The following is a 24,252-nucleotide window of genomic DNA, read 5'->3' as shown; positions in this document are numbered from 1 at the left end:
GAGCTACTCAGGCGCCCCAGTCTTAGTTTTTCTTGCCCACATTAAGCATCCAGTCTGTCCCTGAGTGCCATTAGTTTTATTTTGTTCCATGTTATTCAAGTCAGATTGCTGTTTTCCATTCCTGTTGTCATTGTTTTCATTGAGGTCCTCATAATGTTCTAGTGAGACAATTTATTGCATATACTTTGTTTCCTGGATTAGTCAAAGCATTTCCCCACTTCAGTACATCCTCCAGCTTCTGATGCCCCCCTTCATCCTACTGTCCCTGATTTTGAACACATCAAGCATAGGATCGAGTCGATCACATTCCTTAGTTCAAGGGTCATTATCATCACTGTTTCATGTAAGGCTCATTCTTCCCAGCATTTGGTGTTAATCCATTCACTTATCCCTATTTTCCCATTCCTTGGTCCCCTTCTTTCCCGTAAACAGTCATTTTAAGTGTGTTTATGCATTTAATTTAATGCTCAACTAAATGTTATATGAATATGCATTTAAAAAAATTTTTAAACAAGGTTCCCTCCCAGTTTGTTAGGATCAGGCATGCAGGTACAGCTGGCATGGTGCCTCTGACTTCAATATCTCTTAAGGTTGTAATTGAGCTTCTTGCTGGGGCTATGGTCTAATCCGCAGCCTCAGCTCGGAGGAGAGGACCTGCTTTCTAGATTTCTCACTTGCTATTGTCAGCATTCAGTTCCTCTAGGGATATTGGGACTGAAGCCCTCAGCTTTAGCTGTTGACTAGAGGCCTCCCTTAGTTCTTTGCTAGGTGGACTTCTCCATATGTTAGCTCACAACAAGGTAACTGGCTCCCCCAGAGAAAGCAAAAACAAAACAGAACAAAACAAACTAGAGAGGGGGTGCCTAACACAAGCCGTAGTCATTTTGTGAATTTACTTCCACTTGAGAGTGGCATCCTCTCACTTTTATTGTGTTAGAAGCGAGTTACTAGATTCAGCCTGCAGTTGAGGGGAGGCAGTATACAAAGCCATATGAGTAATATGAAGCCGGGATTATTGGGGGTCATTTTAGAGTTTGCCTACCACAGTCCTCAGACGGTTTCTGTGAATTTTTCTTTGGTATATATATATATATATATATATATATACTCATTCCTAGGGAGCTCTCTGAAGATGACTGCTGTGGTTAATAATCCCATCAGTAGTATGTAAGGGTTTATCTATCACCATATGCCTGGTAGTACTTTATATTTTCCAGGGCACAAAGGGTATCACAGTGTTTTAAACTCTTAATATATTTTGCTCTTTTTTTCTAGTGTAGTTCTTGCCTTTTTCTTGGCCATTTGTAGGAGTTGTTTGTAAAGTTCTAGATTAGAGTTTCTTGCTCTTCTAGTCTATCATCTGCCTGTTAATTTTGTCCAAGGCTTCATTTTTTGAGCAATAATTCTTAATTTTGATGTGATTAAGTGTATTTTTTGGCTTTATGGTTTGTACGCTTAGGCTTTTATTTAAGAAGTCCTTTCTTCTGCTTGGTTCCAAACTTATCAGTGTATGTTTTCTATGTTAACTTTAGTTTTACCATTCATATCCAGGTCTTTAACTCATCTGTGGTAGGTCTGTTGTGGGGCACCTGGATGGCTCAGTGGTTGAGCGTCTGCCTTTGGCTCGGGTTGTGGTCCCGGGGACTGAGTCGCACACAGGGAGCCCACTTCTACCTCTGCCTGTGTCTCTGCCTCTCTCTCTGTCTCATGAATAGATAAATAAATTCTTAAAAAAAAAAAAAAAAAGAATATGTTGTTAGATAGGCACCCATCACTATTTTCTTTGTAAAAGGAGCCAGTCCTAGCACCATCTTTGTACAGTCTCTTCTGTCCTCTTTGATTTGCAGATCCATCCATCTTTGTTGTATGTTGTTTGTCTACACCACAGGTGTTGGCCATACATTTGATTCTTAGGTGGGTTTCATTCATTTGCCTGTTTTCTGTGTGTGTGCAAATACCATGCTGTTTTTACTGTTAAAGCTGTATAGCATGGCTTGATACCTGGTAGTGAACATCCCTCTCTTCACTCTTTATTTTCAGGGTTGACTTGGCCATGTTTACTCTTCCATAAAAAGTGTAGACTGACTTTAGGACATTCCTGGAAAAGTTTCTGACTTGACTTTCAGAGTAATTTGTGTAGAATTATTATTTTCATGGTATTAAGTCATTCCATTCAGATCATGCTGTGTGTCCTTTGGTCATGTTTTACTGCTGATTGGATTTTGGTCAGTAAAATGAATAGAAGATGTCCTCTCAGTCAATTAGCAGCATTGTGGGTCCTTTATGAAATTCCCTTTATGCTTTTGTTGCAATGAGTATTATTTTATATTATGATCAGGTATTACATGACCTCAATACATCTCTTCCTTTTTTCTCCTCCAAGTTTACCTATGTTTTGTACACAATGCTGATGCAGGGAGCCCCAGGCAGTCAGTTCCAATAAAAATCAAAGATCCCTCTGTCTTGGGGCACCTGGGTGGCTGTCACTTAAGCATCCCACTCTTGATTTCAGCTCAGGTTATGATCTCAGGTTCATGAGATCAAGCCCTGTCTGGAGCTCCACACTCAGTGTGGAGTCTGCTTAAGATTCTCTCTCTCTCTTAAAAAAATAACTTACAAAAAAGAAAAGATTCCTCTACCTATCCATTTATCCATTGAGTTTCAGTGTCTGTTATGTACTTGAGTTGGGAATACAAATAACTAAAAAATGAAAGGATCCCTAGTTAGGATCTCATGTGTTCTAGTGAAAAAGAGATTCATCTTGGGACACATGAGTGGCTCAGTCAGTTAAGTGACTTTTGATTTTGGCTTGAGTCATGATTTCAGGTCAGATCATGATCTCATGGGTTGTAAGATTGAGCCCCGCTTGCATGCATGCATATACTCTCTGTCTCAAATAAACAAATCTTTAAAAAAAAAAAAAACTCACCTGCAAATAACTATTTGACAGTTATGCTTTAGGGCTTAACTTAATGTCACTTTTTTAGAAGAGCTTTACAATCAGAATCCCCTATAATCCTTTCATGGTATTAATTGCTCTTAATTGTTATTTTGGTGTAATTACTTCTTTTCTCTTTTCTCCACTAAATTGTAAGCTCCATAAAGGCAGGAGCCTTATCTGTTTGTTGATGGATGTGTCTCTGATATGGAGCATAATATCTGGCATATTATCACATGTCCTGGAGGTGGTCACCTATTTAGATAGGTTTTACCCTGCACCAAAATCTTTTGTTCTTCAGGATTTGGCTTTAAGCCCTGACCCAACTAAAAATCTAGCCAATTGATTATAGAATATAGATTCCTGAGACAGGCAAGGACTGTATGAATATATGTTAACTATGATGCAAAATCTTTCAGGTTCTAAGCAGCCAGATCATCATTAATGAATAATTAATGAATCATAACATGACATGTCAGGCTTGTCTTTCATTCAGTTCAAGGAATAAGAACAAATAGAAGAATTGCGTATTATGTGGTTAATATTTACAACACTAATTTTGGAAATTTTAGGAGAGAGAATTGTTCTGTAATACATTTAAAGGAGAGATTTCTGAGTAGAACTGAGATTTATTCATTACATAATAACATCAATTGCATGGACCTCTTGTGTTTTGTATACTTTGTTTTTTTTATTTTTTTTTATTTTTTTTACTTTGTTTTTTTTATTTTTATTTTTAAATTTTTTTATTTTTTTTAATTGGGAGTTCAATTTGCCAACATATAGCATAACTCCCAGTGCTCATCCCACCAAGTGCCCCCCTCAGTGCCCATCACCCAGTCACCCCAATCCCCTGCCCACTTCCCCTTCCACTACCTCTTGTTCATTTCCCGGAGTTAGGGGTCTCTTATGTTTTGTCACCCTCGCTGATATTTTCACTCATTTTCTCTCCTTTCCCTTTATTCCCTTTCACTAATTTTTATATTCCCCAAATGAATGAGACCATATAATGTTTGTCCTTTTCCGATTGACTTATTTCACTCAGCATAATAGCCCTCCAGTTCCATCCACGTCGAAGCACATGATGGGTATTTGTCGTTTCTAATGGCTGAGGAATATTCCATTGTGTACATAGACCACATCTTCTTTATCCATTCATCTTTCGATGGATACCGAGGCTCCTTCCACAGTTTGGCTATTGTGGACATTGCTACTATAAACATCGGGGTGCAGGTGTCCCAACATTTCACTGCATCACTGCATTTGGGGTAAATCCCCAGCAGTGCAATTGCTGGGTCGTAGGGCAGATCTATTTTGAACTCTTTGAGGAACCTCGACACAGTTTTCCAGAGTGGCAGCACCAGTTCACATTCCCACCAACAGTGCAAGAGGGTTCCCCTTTCTCCACATCTTCTCCAACATTTGTGGTTTCCTGCCTTGTTAATTTTCCTCATTCTCACTGGTGTGAGGTGGGATCTCATTGTGGTTTTGATTTGTATTTCCCTGATGGCAAGTGATGCGGAGCGTTTTCTCATGTGCTTGTTGTCCATGTCTGTGTCTTCTTCCGTGAGATTTCTGTTCATGCCTTTTGCCCATTTCATGATTGGATTATTTGTTTCTTTGCTGTTGAGTTTAATAAGTTCTTTATAGATCTTGGATACTAGCCCTTTATCTGATCTGTCATTTGCAAATATCTTCTCCCATTCTGTAGGTTGTCTTTGAGTTTTGTTGACTGTATCCTTTGCTGTGCAAAAGCTTCTTATCTTGATGAAGTCCCAATAGTTCATTTTTGCTTTTGTTTCTCTTGCCTTCATGGATGTATCTTGCAAGAAGTTACTGTGGCTGAGTTCAGAAAGGGTGTTGCCTGTGTTCTCCTCTAGGATTTTGATGGAATCTTGTCTCACATTTAGATCTTTCATCCATTTTGAGTTTCTCTTTGTGTCTGGTGCAAGAGAGTGGTCTAGTTTCATTCTTCTGCATGTGGATGTCCAATTTTCCCAGCACCATTTATTGAAGAGACTGTCTCTTTTCCAGTGGATAGTCTTTCCTGCTTTGTTGAATATTAGTTGACCATAATTGAGGGTCCACTTCTGGATCCTCTATTCTGTTCCATTAATCTACGTGTCTGTTTTTCTGCCAGAACCACACTGTCTTGATGACCACAGCTTTGTAGTACAACCTGAAATCTGGCATTGTGATGCCCCCAGCTATGGTGTTTTCAATATTTCCCTGGCTATTTGGGGCCTTTTCTGATTCCACACAAATCTTAAAATAATTTGTTCTAACTCTCTGAAGAAAGTCCATGGTATTTTGATAGGGATTGCATTAAATGTGTAAATTGCCCTGGGTAGCAGTGATATTTTCACAATATTAATTCTTCCAATCCATGAACATGGAATATTTTTCCATCTCTTTGTGTCTTCCTCAATTTCTTTCAGAAGTGTTCTGTGGTTTTTAGGGTATAGATCCTTTACCTCTTTGGTTAGGTTTATTCCTAGGTACCTTATGCTTTTGGGTGCAATTGTAAATGGGATTGACTCCTTAATTTCTCTTTCTTCAGTCTCATTGTTAGTGTATAGAAATGCCACTGACTTCTGGGCATTGATTTTGTATCCTGCCACGCTACCAAATTGCTGTATGAGTTCTAGCAATCTTGGGGTGGAGACTTTTGGGTTTTCTAGGTACAGTATCATGTCATCGGCGAAGAGGGAGAGTTTGACTTCTTTGCCAATTTGACTGCCTTTTATTTCTTTTTGTTTGTATACTTTGTTTTTGAAAGAGATTCCTATCGGCAATAACTTCTTAAAATATCTGGTAGAATTTACGCTTGCCCAGTTCTAGAATCAAGTCGTTTAATTTGTTTAATGAGCCTCATTTAAGTAGGTGTTAAGTGGTTTTTTTGTTTGTTTGTTTTGGCTTTCCATGACTATTTTGATTCTGTCAAAATATTTTGATATTCTCTTGGAATGGTTACTCTCTTTGCTGTGTTGCCGAGATTACCACTTTCGTGATCTGTTACTGTTTCCCGTGATAATAATTTTTAAACTTTTGTAGTAAACTGGAGATTTCTTGATGCGTTTATTCCTATTTGTGCTTTCTGCTCAGCCAAAACTTTGTTTCCTTTTTATTTGATCTAAGATTTATTTCTGAAGGGGTTTAGAGACCTTTGGAGAAAAATGCTTATTAATAAAACAAGTATATGTATTCCCTGTCCATATTTTGCTGAACATGCAGACCTGGCCTGGAGGCCACAGACACTAGAGGTAGAGATGGAGGGTATACCATTGTCCTCGTTGTAAAGTGATTATCACCTTGGAAAGGCATTGTTTTCTCCCTTGCACTGGGACTTCAGTTTTGCAATCTGAATATTTGGTTCTGTGTTATAACTAAACAGGGATGAACATGGAGCTGTTCCATGGGGTGGAATCTTCCAAAGCAGAACACTGCTGGTAACTATTTTCATTATACACTAACAGACTGGTCTTTCTGCAGGAGATGGGAACTGGAAAATAGGAAAGTAATGGGAAGCCTGACCCAAGTACAAGAACCAATGGCTGGGAAAGGGTTTCATATTTTTGCTCGATTTAATTTTTATGTTAAACACATTAGTATATGTAACCTAGAAACATGTTGAATATTTTGATTGAGTTTTTAAATGTACAGTTTATTTAGAAAACAATCCTGATTTTCAGAGGGATCATTATTCTGTTTATTTCCTGTTTCTCCAGAGATATTACATATGAAATCTCAGTTGAAGCTGTATCAACAATGGTGGTTTTTCTTTCTTGCCAACTCTTCCACAAGGAGGTTTTGCGACAGAGCATCAGTCACAAATATTTGATGCGAGGTCGATGGTATGTTCCTTTTTACATTTTTCTACTTACTTATTGTATAAATCTGTATTTCTTGTCTTGTCCCCTAACCTCACTGTTGTCCCAGCTGTCCTGCTAGATGTTTCCTTCTGTGACTCCGTCTGTACTCCAAACCCAATGCAGAAGGAGCCAAGTTCTGCTTTCCTCTTTAAACTGTCCCTCCTCTCTGCCCCTCTCATCCCCATGGCTTTTTACCTTTTCCGGTGGTTTCTTTGTAGAAGTGAAACTTTGAAGTCCTCCTCCTTCTTCTGCATCATTCTCTGCGTCTAAGCACTCATCCAGTCACGTCTGTCCACTGAACTTATTTTGACTCTTCCCCCTTCTTCCTGGTCCCGCTGAAACTACCACACCTCCACCCAGTTACCCTGCTTTTGGACGTGTCCAGCAGCCTCTTAGCTGACTGCTTCTGCTTTCATTTAGTCACAAATATGTATTGTGTGCTAGCATGTGCCAGGGGTGTGTGTGTGTGTGTATGGGGGCCTCTGCACTTGAGCAGAAGCTTACAGTCTCCTAACCGGGGGCTGTGAGTAGACACACACACACACACACACACACACACACACACTCTCTCTCTCTCTCTCTTCTGCTGACACACTCTTCACAGAACTTGAGAATATAAAACAAATACAAATAAAGTAGCTTTGATTAAAATTCTCCAGGACAGGGAGGAGCTTGTCTTCTTCACATCCTTCTTGCTGCCTTGGTTATCTGTGCTATGCCTTCCTGCCCCCTTGATGGTACCTGTGGCACAGTCACAGAATCCTGTAAGGCTGGTCGGCACATACTGGAAAATCACCAGTAATGGAGAAGGTGCCTGAGCTTTGGCTCAGGAGTCTATTTCAGAGTTTTCTCTAGATTGCAGGATCTGATTTATCACTTTACTTTGTGGATACATATCCCTTTCCAGCTGTATTCTCTCCCTTCTTTTCTCTCCATGGCTTAAAAGCAAAGAGCGTTAACATTAAAAAAAAATTATGTACATACATATATGTATACATATATATAGTATGCATGCATAAATTGAATAATTTCATACTTAAAATGTATAGTCCTTTATATTATTGCTTTTTAATTCTTGCTTTTCCCTACTGATTCTTTGTTACTATCTCCCCTTGAGTACCAAGTACTGTATAATAAACTGAATTTATAATATCTCACCTGTTATACAGATTACCAGTAAGGTAACCGGAGCTCAAGAGTTGAAGTGATTTGACCAACAACTATGGCATAGAAACAGGAAAGCCAGAATTAAGCCTCAAGTCTGATCTCAAAGCCCAGTCTCCACTCTTATGTGATAGTGCCACATTTCTTTGAATTGTGCTAATGCCTTTTAATATTGACAGATTATATAGTTGGTATTTATCATTATACAAAATCAGGGACTTCCAAAACTCTGGGTTTGATTTTCTTCTTTCTTCTTTTTATGTAGTCTTCCATACACCAGCAAACTGGTGAAAACCTTATTGTATAACTTTATCAGACAAGAAAAGCCACCCCCTCCAGGAGCACATGTACTCTCGCAGCAGTCGGATGGAGGAGGACTGCTCTATGGACTCGCATCGGGAGTAGCAAGTAAGTCTAATCAGATTTCGTCAGTTCTTTGATGTAGACAGAGCTTGTCTAATTAGTCATAAGAAATTCTGTCCACTTGGCCACCACTACTGGCTCTGTGCAACTGGCTAAATGTGAAATACTGGAAGCAGTTTAAAATATTTTTTCCATTTAGTGCAGTGATCGATGCTGTGAAATGTTTGCAAATAATAGTTTGTTTCCACATAAGACACCATTTTTCAAGAATAATGTTTGTAAATATGCATATTGCATGAATGTTAGCTGTACAGTATAAATACAGTTAAGCTTTTGGAAACTTTTTACTGCATGTGCTTTATGAGGAAATCATGCTATTTTAGAGGCTTTATTGATTAGGATTTTACGTGACTAATTAGGTCTAGTGTTCTTGTTACACTCAATGTTTCATTTGTTCAGCAACAAATTAGCACATCTTGAAGAGTTTTTTTTATTAAATTCTGAAGTGACACAAATGTACGTTTTATCAGATTGGAAGCAGATTTCATTAACTACACAAAATCCTTTCCCACCAGATAGTAAAGCCTCACTTCTTCCTCATGGTGTTGGACACGAAGACCCGAAGAGTGGTGAGGGTAGCTCTCACTTTCCCTGTGTCACATGACGTCATAGAAACTGGACTTTTGCTTTATTCTGAAAGAGAAGCAAAAACCAGAGTGGTGCTTTGGCAGTTAAGGTTTGCACAAGTCCTCTCACTAGACTAGCAGTATATGCTGCACCATGTAGTGCAGTTGGGCTGGTTGCTACATGAAGCCAAGGCCCACAGCTAAATGAATGGTTGCGGCGTGCTTGCCACACTCATGGAGGAACATCAGTGTGACGTGAAAACGTAGTCCTCTTTGATAATGTACTAGGTAATGAGTCTTGGGAACATCTTTGGGTTAAGAGTCCTCTGTTGACTTTTGGAATTGATCTGTGGGCAAGGCTTTCTAGATTTGCCTTCCTCTGATTCTTTTAATATGATGGATTGAATTACATTTGTAATCCCCCATAGCTTTGTGTTTGGTGCTGAGCAGGTTCCCTAGAATGCCAGACCTGCATTCTGAAGAAATTCATTCTCTGATTTGCTCCTACCCACTGCCCTTGTTTCAGATGAGGAAGCTGTACCAGGCTTGCTCATTCATAGCCTCTGAAGGCAGCACAGCAATGGCTTCTTGTGTCTCATGGGAGGGCTTCATTAATTCATCAGCATTTTCTTTTTTTGATCATTAAACTGCTATAAGTATATAAAAGCTGAGTATTTTCCAATACTTTAGGATGGTTGAAGAGTTTTGGAAGGACATAGTATAAGTTCATTATTGCTTTCTTCAAAATAATGGCAATACTGTGCCCCCCCCCCCTTTTTTTAAGGACATAGATTCGTATTTAGTGTTTAGTTTTTCTTGGAGTTACATGTCTTCAGAAGAATGTCCAAGTGTGGTAATGTGGTGTCATCAGTACCAGGTACCAAAGAACTTTTAAACTTTAGATCTGTCCTACTTGGTTAGCAATGTATCAGAAGGAAGTCCCTTAATTTTTGTTGCTTCTAGTTTTGTCTATTGAATGAGGTCAGGATAGATAATTGGTGAGAATATTTCCATATAACTTTCAATGATCCTATGGCCTTTTCCCTTACCATTAAAAAATTTAATATTCAAAATCTGGGGGAGATGGCAGTGAAAAAAATTTAGTATTAGTTAAGGACATTAAAGTAGACTTATGGGGGCACCTGGGTGGCTCAGTTAAGCATTTGACTTTGGCTCAGGTCATCGTCTTCCACCAAAAGATCTTCAAAAGTGATCACATAACTGTGCTCTCTCTGTCTCTCTCTAAAATAAAAATCTTTAAAAATTGAAAAAAGTAAAATGGACTTACGATTTTGAGTGTACTGTAGTCGCAAGACATTTTACTTAGCTTCTTATATCTTCATAAAAATGATCACAGGTATGAATCATGATAGAGTGATTATTCATTATTTCACAGTATGCGACTCAAAGGATTATGAAAAATAGCAAAAGGATATTCTCTTCCTAAAAAGCATAGCTATGTATTATGAGGGGAAAAGGGAAAAGTGGTCGTGTAATTTTGAATTAAGTTATTTTCTGTGAAAGTTAATCAGGTTGATAAGGAAATTTGACTTCAGTTGTGTGATCACTTTTGAAGATCTTTTGGTTGGTAGTTAAGGAATTTTCTTGCTTCAATATTGGCTTAATAAAAATATGATCTGGAAACTCCTTACTGAAAAAAAAATATTCCAAAGCCAAATGTAGATTATAAACTCTTGGACTATATTTGCTTTCATTGGGACTGATTTTTTTCCAGAAACTCAATAGAAAACATTTCTTTTGATAAGCAGTATACGTATGGTACATTTTGTTTGAATAATTTTCTTTGAAACAGAGTGCCTTATTTTGGAAAACTTTATAGTTTTGGATAGTGAAGTCTTATTGGCACTTGCAGGGGAAGAGGAGCTTCCTTGTGCTAGGCAAGGAGTGAATCACACATCTCAACCCTCCTAGGAGTTAGGCAAGGCCTTCTCCACTTCATTCTCATTTTTTCAGATATGTTTCTGGTTATTCTACTCGTTGTTTCCTAGACTATAGCAAAAGCTCTGTTACTCTTTACATACCTGATGCTCTCCCCCTTTCATGTCTTTCCTTGGATTTTCTCTTTTACTTAGAATCCTATTTCTTCTTCTCTGACTTTTTTCTGCCTGTTCGTCCGTTAAGGGCCATCTCAAATACCACCTTCTCCATGAAGACTTTCTTTTCTCTCCTAGCCAGATGTGTTTTTTTTTTTTTCCTGTGGCATACTTAACTCTACTTTGCATTCTGATTAGTCTGTGCAAACATCATTCTCCATACCTGGGCTCTATATACAACACAAAAACTAATATGTATATAACGCTTGAGAGTTTAGAGAGCACTTTCTGTTTATTTCACTTTATTCTCGTGGCAACCTTGTGTCAGATACATGATTTTACCTTTTTTATAATATGATCAATGAAGATAAGTTCCTAGTTGTTATTTTCTGATACGCCTTATGAAAGAAGTGATGTCGGTTTTTAAGCTCAGCTCCTTTGACTCTTACCCTTTGTTGTTTTCAGTGTGTCAGCTTGTGCTTGACTTATGTGAGCATGTCTGCTACAGTTTCCAGCAGAGCACCTTACATCTGTGGACTGTCAGTAAATGCCTGGTGTATGTACTTTAATACCAAATGCTAATTTGTCTACACTCAAGATCTCAGTTTATAATATGTCTGTCATTTATTGAATGCCTGCTGTTTTCCATTCACTTTAATAGCTAACTTACATGGTTTAACCTACTCTTTATTTTTTTTTAACATTTTATTGTGGAAAATTTCAAAGATGGATAAAGGTAGAGAGATTGGTAGAATGACCATTTATATATAACCTGTTCTTAAGAATTATCAGCATTTTGCTAATTTTTTCTCATTTATCCATTTCTTGATCTTTTAAAAAAACCTTACTTGGAAATAAGTTCATACATGTATGAAAGTTCCAAAAATAAAAGTATTACAAAAAATTACATACTTTTATCCAGATTGATTTATTATTAACATTTTATCTTATTAGTTATGTGTCTGTATTCCTTCCCTTCTCTTTCATTCTACACACACACACACATATACACACAATTTTTTTAACCATTTGAGGATAAGTTACACGCATCACTGTGCATCATGGCTCCTTATCTCTAAATACTCGATTGTGTATTTCCTGAAAGGGCACATCTCTTATACAACCACAATACACCAGCACACTTACCAACTTCACTAAATTTAATATTCAACTACCTTTACAAACAAATGTTTATTTCTTTGTCAGTAAAGAAATGGGGATTTCCTTGGTATTTTAAAAACTACTTTATAGCATCATTTGTGTTGCACCAACATTGACTTTTTACGATTAGATGTTCTTGCAACTATGCTGCTATCAGTTTATCTATCTTAGACCAGCTGCTCCACCATGCAACACATTTACTTCCCCTTTCTGCTTATCATTGGTCCTGCAGCATGCAGGAGTGCTCAAATGATGTTTGAATAGAAGGTAGTAAATGAATTATTTATATATTTTAATAACCACTAGTAAGGTTTTTTTTTTTTTTTTTTTTTTTTTTTACAGTTAATGAGAGAAAGGAAAATTACTTGTATGGATTTTGTTTTTAAAAAAATATTGTTATCAGATGTGTCAGGTGTGATTTATGTCTTTCACTGGAAATGGTTAGAATAAATTATACATTAATATATTACTTTACTGGGAATATCTGTAATACATGCCAGCAAGCCTCTTCATAATTTTGCAGTACAAGAAAAAATGGTTTCCTTCCTCGTCATAGCTTTTTAGTTAGATATTTCTCTAAAATGCTGGCAAAATGGAAAAAAACCTTCATGGTTTAGGAAAAAGTGCTATAGTTTTAATTAATATGATACTTTTTAATGAATTGTAGAATACCAAGATCAGGAGAAACAAGGATAAAGGTCATGCAGTGCTTTCCAAACATTAGTGGTCTACCTGGCATATTTTTTTTTTAAAATGCATATGCATATACTTACACCTTGAATTTCTGAGTCATTACACCTGTGCTTTGGCCAGGTCATGTACATTTTCAGTAAGCATACTGGTTGATTTGAGTATAGCTGGTGCATTTGAGGACCACTCACTCAGTCCGGGTCCCTCTCCAGTGCTTGGATCTGGTTTGCTGTGGGCCCATCATTACAGACAGTTGAGCCAGTTCTCTTACATACTGAGGAGTATATTGTGAGGCAGCTTTGATGGTTTCAACTGACTTCCTCTTGCATTCTCTTGTTTTTCTTTTTGTTACTGTCTTTATTGATTTCTGTTGCTCTATCAGTTTACCCAGTCTATCCTGAAGTCTGGCCATCTCTAATAGCACTCCAGCACGTAATGGATGGGAGCCCTAAACTCCTTGATTCTGGATACTGCATTAAAAAAAATTAACCTACACTAAAACCTCACTGACTCTTTTGACAGATAACATTCAGTTATTAGTTTTTGTTAGCTTGATCGTCTAGGTCTTTCCTATGCCTGTGGTTTAAGCCCTGTCTTCCCCTTTCAGGTGTTAACATACAACATTCAGTGTATCTCAAATATAGTTTTGTTAGGTGTGGCATGGTCCATAATTTCAGCTAATGATAAGATTTGTGCTTATTTTCAGCCCTGGATCATCATCAAACAAATATTTGGGGGCTTCCTCCTCTTTTCAGGGTGATGTCCTTGTCACCATATATATTTTTTTAATATTTTATTTATTTATTCATGAGAGACACAGACAAAGAGAGAGAGGCAGAGACACAGGCAGAGGGAGAAGCAGGCTCCATGCAGGGAGCCCGATGCGGGACTTGATCCAGGGACTCCAGGATCACACCCTGGACCGAAGGCAGGCGCTAAACCGCTGAGCCACCCAGGGATCCCCTTCCTTGTCACCATATTGAGACCGGATGGACACTGGTAATTCCTTTGTGGAAGGCAGGGTGTCTCTGTAGGTGGCACATGTCAAATAACAAAATTAATGTATCTAGGGGTTTTGTGACTTTTCTGCATAGACTGGATTTCTTTTCCTGGAGTCCCAGTGACGATTAGTTGTGAGGAGCAGTAGCCTGTTTTTCTAGGCAGCAGGCTTGAGAGTTAATGAGGATTCTCACAGTTTCCCAGGACTTTTAGGGCTTACCCCCAAGGATCTTCATGAAGCTGGAGCTCGTAGTCACCCAGTGGGAGGAGGTGCTGGCTAGGCCTCTTGTGAGTTCACACCAGGGCCCTTGGATTACACCACAAAGGACCTCTCAGCTGCCTTTTCTCTCATTCGTGGAAGACCTTGTGGATAAGGGTAGATTTCCAGAGCTTGATACTGAGAATCAGATGATTTGGGATGGAGTCCCAGCTTAGCATGGATCTTAGACAAATTTCATTAACTCTTTGAATCTCATTATTCCTACTTTATAAAGCTGATGAATAAGACTTTTTTGGTACCAGGTTATTGTGAAGAATAAGATGTATATAAAATCACTTGTCAAATGATACATCTATCCTCATGTAAATAACTTTTTCTTTAATCTGCATTGAAGCCCTGCTGCTTCTTGTTAAAATCAAAATAATTTTTAAAAGAAAATAAATTTAATTAGATGAAGTGAGTGATCAGAGAATCTCTGATAAACTTACATAAGACAGTGTAAAAATTTAAGAGAATATCTTTTTGGTCTGTTTAAACTTTAAAATTTATGTAAAAAATGTTTTGAAACACCAGCCATGTTTTTGCTGTTTGTCCAATTGGCTTTTCGTTTTATGTGGTGCAAAATTTGGCCAATGACAGTCAGAAAGGAAAATTTGATTGTTAGATAGATACTGCCCACAAGGGATTTCTCCTTGCTTCCTAAATGAATTTGCCTTAACAATAATTGCTATGATACTATTTCTTTTTCACTAATTTAACTGAAAGGATTATACTTTTTTTTTATAGTTTATGAAATTAGCCGAAGATTTTAGTACAAAAAGACTTGATGCTGACCTAACTTGAATTATTATAATAAATATTCCAAACGTTCAACTAATCAAAGATATCAGTAGTATTGGTAGTCTTAGTTACAGTTTGTAAAGCAATTGATACTTAATTCTTTAATCTGTGAGCATATCGCCTCCCCTGTTAAAGATGTTCTGCAAAGCAAATGACTGACCCTTACCTCTCTGATTGTGATGGGATGGAGCAGGGTGTCTAGTGGTGACAAATAGATCACCTTGCTGTAACAAAATACCGTAGCCTGGATGGCTTGGACAACAGATATTTATTTGTTTCAGCACCAGAGGCTTGAAAAATCTAAGAGCAAGGTGCTGGCATATTTAGTTCTTGGTGAGGGCCCTCTGTCAGGCTTGCAGATGGTCAAGTTGTATTTTCACGAGGTGGAGAGAGAAAGCTCTAATGTCTCTTCCTCTTCTTATTAGGGCATTAATCCTAACATGAGGGTTCCACCCTCATAACCTAATCAGACCTAATCTAGACCTAATCACCTCCCAAAGGCTTCACCTTCTGTTACCATCACACTGGGGGTTAGGGCCTTGATACATGAATTTTAGGAGGGCATCTTCAGTTCATAATAGGTATTAAGTAGGTCATGCTGCAATTTACCTCATTGAAATTCTGTGTGGGAGGCCACTGGTCTCTGGTAGGACGATAGCTAAGGAATCTTTCAGTGCTAGTCATTCGTTTTTTTAAACCACAATCCTGCTTATGGTGTGGCCAAAGTAGATCACTCACAGCCTATTCCTGCCTCACCAGTGTGTGTGTGTGTGTGTGAGAAAGGGCATTCCAGAATGTATAAGGAGCCCTTCCAAAAATAATTCCGTGATAGAAACATTATTTTTGGATGCCTGGCTAGCTCAGTCAGTAGAGCATGTGACTCTTGATCTTGGGATTATAAATTCAAGCTCCACATTGCAGGTAGAGATTACCTAAAAATAAAATTTTAACAACAACAACCACCACCCAGAAAGAGATTGTTTCCTTTTCTGATTGTGGAGGCTTCCATTTACATTGACCTTTGAGGGACTGGCTCTAGATTTTGATAATTGAAATTATGGAAGAGGAGCAAGTGTGAGACTGGTTCTTGGTATCAGGCAGCCCCAGAACAAATGGCAGCTCCGTAGTCTTTCAACTAGGTGTTCTTGGGCTGCTTAACCTCTTAGTGACTAGGATTGGTCATAGTAAAATGAGGATAATGCATGCCTTCCTTTGTAGGACTGTGAGGTGATCAAATGAGCAGAAGTGTAGGAGAGAGCCAGGCACCTAGCAGGTACACAAGAACAGTCACCGTTAGTAACAGATATTACAAAGGAATATTTAAAAGATGACTTTTGTTTAAAAAATTGTTTTGAGAAAAGCCAATGATTTTATAGTGATTTAGAAGTTTACTCCGATTTCTAATGTAAATAAATTACGAAAATATCTGCTATTTGGTTTATAGCAGAGACTTCAGATAGTCACAAAGAATTATTGATTATGTTGAATAATATTATGAGAAAGAAAAGCATAACATTTATTTAGGTTTTTTTTTTTTATACTATCCTTCTTTGACCTTGTCTTTTCTTACATTTTCAAGCTTTTTAATTGCCCCTGATGTCTAAAAAAAGAGTGAAGCAAGGAAGGGTTGACCTTGAACTTTCTTGTGTTTTTTTTTTTTTCTTTATAAGACAAAGCTGTAATGTGATTATAACTGAGTATTTAATGATTTTTAAAGAGCCAACCCTAATTAAATGTGTTCTGCCAAACTGCACTTTCCATCACAAGTACGAGGTTTTACACAATAACTTCTGATATATGGCTTTTCCATTTGAATGAGCCATCAAAAATGTTTTTTTTCCTTTGCTTGCGGTGGTGGGTGTCCCAGCCAAATTATAAGGCCAAAGTCGTGATTATTTGTTTAGGCAAATGCTTTAGTAGAGAAATTAATAAAGTAGAATTTGAAGATTAAAACTCCTATCTCTTACCAGTTACTTTTATTGATAAAGTTACTGAATTCATTATGAAAGGTATGCTGTGCGGTAGTTGTAATTTATTTTATGTGATGGTTATTTTTCTGTTCAGTTTTGACTTTTTCTGGGCTGACTCACTAAGAAAAACTGCAGTAAGAGAAAAAGTATGTGGCACTCAGAAACAGGCATAGATGTGAAAACATTTCTAATTAAAGCACTTTGAACTTTCAGAAAAAGAAAGTGCTTTATAAACAATAATTATATTCTCAGTTCATTTTTACTTGGAATGATTTGGTAGATTTATATACCAGGTGAAAGAATGGCTTTTTCCTCCTCCTTTATTTTCAGGGCTGAACTAATTTTGTGACTTATAAAATAAAGTTAATTTCAATTTGCTGGTTCCTTGGAGAGGTTCCTTGCAGGGATACATGGAGCATTTAGATTAGTATCAGCAACCTCAAATGCCCGTATTTAGTTGTAGAGTAGTAACACAAGCTATTTCACTTTTAATTGCTCCCTGAAAAAAGTATTATTTCAGATTTTAGACCTACCGAAAGGTGTTTACCAAATGATACTCATAAGAAGTAATATAGTGTCAAAATAACAGTTTTGACATCTCTTTTATCCTCATAATTTGCTGACAGCTCTTCCTCAGGCAGTTTCCAGAAATGGCTTTGAAAGTCAGTATGCCAGCCCTCTCCACTCATTTCCTTCTCAACAGATTGGAAGGGAAGATTGAGGCCTCTTTTATGCTACATATAGTTGGGAAACAAATTCATTCATATTCACCAGGAAGATTGTAGAATAAAGCAGTCAACTTCAGATGAACTCTTAGGAATACATTTCTAAGGCTTGCTATAAGTGTTGTTTATTTGGCACTGATTTAATCTGTTTTTGAGACTTTTATGACATAATTTATTGTATTGTGGAATTCTAAAGTATTAAAGATTTTTACAATAAAAATAAAATTGTGGAATTCCAGTTTTTTGAGAGGGTAAATCTTAATGTGAAAAGTGTAGCATTTAAAATGGTTTGCTTTAAAATGGTTAAATTTTATCACAGTCAAGTGAGCGTAACTTTTATGAAGCAACTGTTTTAATTTACATTAATTTCAAGATGAATGTTGGAATAAAATTAGAGGCTGATCTATTCAAGGTTACTTGCTGATAGAATTTGTGAATGGTATTATACCAATTATAGTTGAGACCACCTTTTACATGAATAAATAATATTTTAAAGTTTAGCATATGCGTGATTTAGAAACTCCCTTTTAAAATGTTTCTGCAGCTTCGAAATGCATTAATAAAATAAGCTACAGTGATGGGTGAATGAATATAGGGATGCATAGATGGATAGAGATGTTATCACAAATGTAGCAAATGTTCACATAATATCTAGGTGCTTAGTGTATGGATATTCATTATATAATTCTTGAATTTCCTGTATGTTTGACAGTTTTTATAATAAAATGTTGGGGAAAGAATAGAATCACTAGGAGGATGAATTAGTGTTGTACATTTCAGCTTGCACAGTAACAAACTGTCTCTTCGCTCCTGAGCCTTCTAGGATTGCTAGGTAAGATTCTGAGGAATCTGGGGTAGGCCAGAGACCTGTATTCAAACTCTTACTGTAAGTTAATTATCCCTATAACCTTGTGAAAGTTTTGTATCTCTCTGAGCCTTTCCCTGTTTATAAAAATGGAATGATGGTTCCTTGCAGAATTATGGTATCTCTTCCTTTTTCCTTCTCTTATACTTGTTTATAGTCTTTGTGAGCCAGACCCTGGTCCTAGAAGACTCACTGAATCCAGTCGGATGAATAGTGGGGAGCCAAGGGAAGATACCATTCATTGTGGTGCCTAGGAGTCTCCAGACTCACTTCTGTAAGCCATCGGGGTCCTGTGCTTGACAGAGGCCAGGCAAAAGAAAGAGACAGAGAAAAGCTAGGCATCTTCCTCTGTAGGATAGCGAGTTGGAAGCTTTTGGCATCAGGAAGATGGAAGCTGGAAACCGGGCCTTGCTTTCTACCAGTTGTGTCACTTTGATTAAGTTACTTAACTTCATTGAACCCTAATTTCCTCAGTTTAAGAATGGAACTTAGAATATCTTTACCCTGTGGGCTTTTGTTATATTTAAATAACATATATATGACAAATAGTGAATAAGTGTCCAGAACATGATAAATGCTGAACATACCATTTACCATTTATCTTTCTCATCTTTCCTCCCCTCTGACCTCTGTCAATTTCTTTAGTTTTCCTAACACCTTATGTATTTTTGTCTTACATGTTTCTTATTCCCCCAGCCTTTCTGCTTAAAAATTAAGATAATTTTCTCCCTTTGCCTAGATGATTGAAAAGAATGATAAACACATCTAGCAGCATCCTCCTTAACATCCTTAACCATCCTCAAATTGGAAGCCTAGCTAACCAGCAGTCCCATTTTTTGGGCAATTTGGTGCAAAAGCAAGGCAAGTTGAGATAATTTTGCAATTAAAAATTTCGTAAGTCGCTGGATCACCTATGGATTGAGGGTAGATGTTGGCACATTTTTAACTTGTCTTTTAAAAAGTCTTTCCAGGGGATCCCTGGGTGGCTCAGCAGTTGAGTGTCTGCCTTCAGCTCAGGGCATGATCCTTGGGGTCCTGGGATCGAGTCCTGCATCGGGCTCCCTGCAGGGAGCCTGCTTCTCCCTCTGCCTGTGTCTCTGCCTCTCTCTCTCTCAGTATCTTTCATGAACAAATAAATAAAATCTTTAAAAAAAAGTCTTTCCAATAATACTTCCTCTGCCTTTTTGATGTTAGTCAATTCTTAGCCCTCAGTTTGTTTATGTTAGAAAGTAGAGGGAGACTGACAGATACCAGCTTTAAGAAAGGAGGTCTTTTTTTTTTTTTTAAGATTTTATTTACTCATGAGAGACACAGAGAGAGAGGCAGAGACATAGGCAGAGAGAAAAGCAGGATCCATGCAGGGAGCCCGATGTGGGACTCCATCCCAGGACTCCAGGATCATGCCCTGGGCTAAGGGCAGGCACTCAACTGCTGAGCCACCCAGGTATCCCAAGAGAGGAGGTCTTTTCAACAGTAATTATTATAAAGTATAAAGCTTTCCAGGAATATTTCTAAAAGTGAAAATAATTTTGCCTACGTACATATTTATATTGCTCACGGGATGGTGCTGTTTGAGTAAACAACAGTTTGTGGGGTTTAATCTATTGTTTACTTTTCGAGATGATTTCTAGACTGTCCCGGTGTGCTCTGCTACCGCAGGAGCCTTCCTACCCAAGCAAGAAGCCATTGGAACCATGGTTGTATCTGCTAGCCAGCCATCCCACCAGAAGTAGAAAGAAAAATGGCTTTTCTCTTCTTTTCCCCTTCCCATCTCCTGCCAGTGTCTCCCACTGTCTGCTCTAATCTGAAGCCAGCAGGCAAAGGAGTTTGGAAAATAAGAGCTTGCAAACCTTGACCTCCTGCACTACAGATCATAGATGAGATGAGTGGAAATGAGAGCAAACAGATAGTGACTACCAGTGTGATCCTTATTTTACCGAGGTTATTTAATTTTCCTAAAGTCACACAGCCAGTAGTTGGTGAGACTGGGCTTCAAAACTATGTGTGGTTTCAGAGCCAATGATGTTTTCGTGATCCGTCTATCTTTGTCCATATTGTGTGCCGTGTGTGTGTGAGATATATATGCCCGTGTGTGTTCATAAAAATCTTTAAGACATTACTGCACAGAGAGCATTAGAAGTAATGAATATTTAAACAGATAAGCAAAATTCTACTGTGTAACAAATCAACAGTTTCTGTTTTTTCTCATTCTTTATCAGTCCATATCCCTTTGTATGTATATATATTCTCATACAGAAAATTAAATGCTACAGTAGGAGATATCTAATATGTGCAAATAATACCAAATTTTATTTTGTCATTAGGGCACATTATGAAAATAAAATAGCATTTCTATATGCCTGAGAAGTTTGATTCCTTAAGGAGGAAAGGTACAATTTAAATCCAAGTGATGACTTTTGCTAATTTCATTCCTGACTTGGTCAGATCAGGAAGCAGGCAGATCCTTGCTCTACAACAGCCAAAGTTATTTACCTCCTCCTTTGCTGTATAATTAGTAAAACATGCTTTGAGGCATCCTGTTGCTTTTTTTTTTTTTTTTTTTAAAGGATGTCTAGGGTAAATAGCCTACTCTTAATTTCTGTTCAGGTCATGATCTCAGGGTCCTGGGATCAAGCCCTGCATTTGGCTCCATGTGAGAATCTGCTTGAGATTTTCTCTCCCTATTTCCCACTGCCTTGCCGCCATGTGTGTGCACGTTCTCTCTCTCTCTCTCTCAAATAAATTAATAAATCTTTATTTTTTTAAAGATTTTATTCATGAGAGACACAGAGAGGCAGAGACACAGGCAGAGGGAGAAGCAGGCTCCACGCAGGGAGCCTGATGCAGGACCTGATCCCGGGACCACGGGACCATGCTCTGAGCCGAAGGCAGACCCCCAACCACTGAGCCACCCAGGTGTCCCAGTAAATCTTTCAAAACAGCAAAAAAAAGGATGTCTTGGTGTCTTGGTAAGAGTACTGGTGTTTCTGCCAGTTCTTATGTTGTTTATAAAGCTCACTGGTTTTTCTGGACACAGTTGTATCCCCTGAGCTAAGTTATAGAAAGGGCTCAAAAAGGCAGGGTATGTCAGGCAAACTAGCTGTTCCCTCATCTCAAGTAGAAGGGGCATATTTAGGGGACATTGCAAAGGATTTATTCAAATACAGTATGACACTGACTGCTAGTTGGTCTCCTTCCCTGTTGTAGCTGGCTACATGGATGCCAAAAGTAGATCACATTTCTCAGAACCTTTTGTTATCCATGTATGGTCTTTGTTTTGGCTAAGGTAATCAGAAGTGATATGGGCAGACTTGCAGATAGAGTTCTTAAAGAGAATGCATGTACTTATCTCTGTCCTGGTGATTTGAATGAAAATGTGATGGCTGGAGCTGGTTTAGCCATGTTGGACCATGAGTAAACTTAGGAATGCAGACCATAGGTAGTGGGGCGACAAGAGAACATCATGGAGCCAAATGTAAGCTCTGCTGTACCTACTTTTATACTTTTATTGAAGCCAATTATTACATAGGCCTGTTACTTGTGACTTACCCTAATCCTAATTTACACTTGGGTGACAATGTACAGTGGATGAAGATAAGGCAGTAGTATCATAAACTAGCTTTCTGGGATGGGTTATTTGTAGGAGTTATCATCAAAACCCAACAGTAGGATCAACTAGAGCCATGTATTTCTCCCTCTCTGGATACCACTTTTTGTGCCCATTCCCCCAGAATTTTTGCTGTACCCTTCACAAACTATAGCATTTTTTAAAATATTTCTTCTCTTTTGAGAAGGGAGAGAGGCAGAAAGAGAGAAGGATAAAAGGAGAGGGAGAGAGAACTTTAAGCAGACTCTACACCCAGCATGGAGCTTAGCATGGAGCCTGAGATCACAACCTAGCCAAAATCAAGAGTTGGAGGCCTAACCGACAGAGCCACCCAGGTGCCCCACAGACCTAGCATTAAAGTTGAGAGTGTAAGAAAGAGCAAAACAAAAAGATTTTTGCTGTTAAACAGATTTGAATTCTGCCAATCATAGTAATTCATGCATTGTTGAGATACTAATAGGCTTTTAAGCCTAGTTATAATAGCTGAGGCAAATGAGTATATAACCTTAAGGATGTAGGAGTTTGTCAGAAGCCAGTTGGCACACACTCAGGTTTTATATTTTATCTTATAAATTAATGCATGTGTAAGTTATGCTTTAGTGAGCACATCCAGGTTTGTTTCATTTCTATAAGATGGAATTATATGCCAGTTCATTGACTTAACTTCCTTGAAATCTTTGTGTGAAATTAATAGTTCAGGAGAAAAAGAACACAACATGTCTATTTTCTGACTTTGCTTATTCCTAGCACATTGTGGACCATTCCAAGAGTTCATGCATCCCAGTTGGAAAAGTAGCAGATATGTGATTTGAGCCTCATGGCATTTCTTAGCACACTGGATTTTTCTTTCTGTCTGGAGTAGTGTGATATGTTGCAAAAGCCTGAAACCTGTATTTAACCCTGCTAGTTGTGTGACCTGGGAGTGTTTGTGGAGATCATTAAAACTTTGCTTTCTGGTAGCTTTTGTGATCAGCAGTTTTATCTTGTTGTGTTTATGTCTCTGCTGTTCTCTTTACTTCTGAAATTACTGTCACTCAGATACTAGATCTTCTCATTCTGTTCTTCGAATCTCTTTCTTTCCCTTAGAATGTTTCTTTGCATTCAGATAATTTCAGATTTATCTTTTAGTTCACTAATTTTCCTGTTTGATCTTCTGTGAGATCTGTTCATTGAAGCTTTCTAATGTTGGAATTATAATGTAGGTACAATGATGTGCAAAATTTTAAATGTTCAACTTCATGCAGATTTAAGTGCGAGATTGAATAAGGTGAGACCTGGTTAGTTGTTGTTTCAAGAATCATTTAGGTGGGGTGGTGTTTAGAAAGCTAATTACGGTGGGTTGAGGGGAACGTGAAAGTCAGAGCATAGGCAGATAAATAAGGCAGCGAAGGAGACATGGATTCTAGAGAGGATTTATTTATCTATTTATGAATGAATGAAATGGCACAGTGTGTTTGCATACCATGATAGAAATTTTCATGGAGGTTACATTCTATCAGAGATGGAGAAATTGATACTCCCACAGATAAGAGAGGGGTTATTTCATTCCTTTTATAACAGGAGTGAAGGCAGAGTATGTCCATGTTGATGCAGATGGGTTTGTAGATCTTAAGGTGGAAACACAAGGGAATTCTCTGAATTAGTCTGTGGGAGCAAGCTGAGCTTGGAGATTGAGGATTGTTAGAGATGGCAAAGAGAGAGCTCTAAGGGAATGATTTCCCTTAGGGGACTGGAGTAATGTAGTAGGATTGCCGGGCAGAGCTTAGGGTTCACTGGAAATCTGTAGTAGTGAACTTAGAGCAATTGGAATGGTTGTGTGTTGGTCTTCAGCTATGTAGATCTGCTCGGGGACATGGAGTTGGTGGAAGGCTGGGTGGAAGTTGGTGTTTTGCTAGATGAATATGGTGGAGGAGGAGAGGAATGAGGGGGTTGGGAAGGAGAATGCAGGCGTGTAGGGGAGCGATCCTGGTGTTATCCTTGGAATCTTAGCTGGGCGAGGAGGGAAGCCAGGGCATGGGGGGTGGTGTTGGACATTGAAAAAGTGCTGGATGTGATAAAATCAAAAGTTGTTTGAGTCTCGTACTAGAGGAGATGAGATGACCTGGAAGGCTGGGAGGTGGTAGCCAGGGAGTGGAATGTCTGATTTCAGAGTTGTAGT

General features: G+C 38.2%; 1 protein-coding gene across 4 annotated transcripts in view; it reads left to right on the top strand.

Annotated features, from left to right (window-relative positions):
* DYM (dymeclin) overlaps positions 1 to 24,252 on the top strand; it is a 341,383-nt gene that overhangs the window by 98,442 nt on the left and 218,689 nt on the right. For all 4 annotated transcript variants that reach the window (XM_077899788.1, XM_077899791.1, XM_077899790.1 and 1 more), the window contains 2 exons: positions 6,667 to 6,792; positions 8,240 to 8,382. In XM_077899788.1, coding sequence (XP_077755914.1) covers positions 6,667 to 6,792; positions 8,240 to 8,382 — 269 coding nt within the window. The remainder of the gene's footprint in view (positions 1 to 6,666; positions 6,793 to 8,239; positions 8,383 to 24,252) is intronic.

The sequence above is a fragment of the Canis aureus genome, chromosome 6, assembly GCF_053574225.1.
Source record: "Canis aureus isolate CA01 chromosome 6, VMU_Caureus_v.1.0, whole genome shotgun sequence".
Lineage (NCBI taxonomy): Eukaryota > Metazoa > Chordata > Mammalia > Carnivora > Canidae > Canis > Canis aureus.
This window is presented reverse-complemented; position numbering and strand designations above follow the sequence as displayed.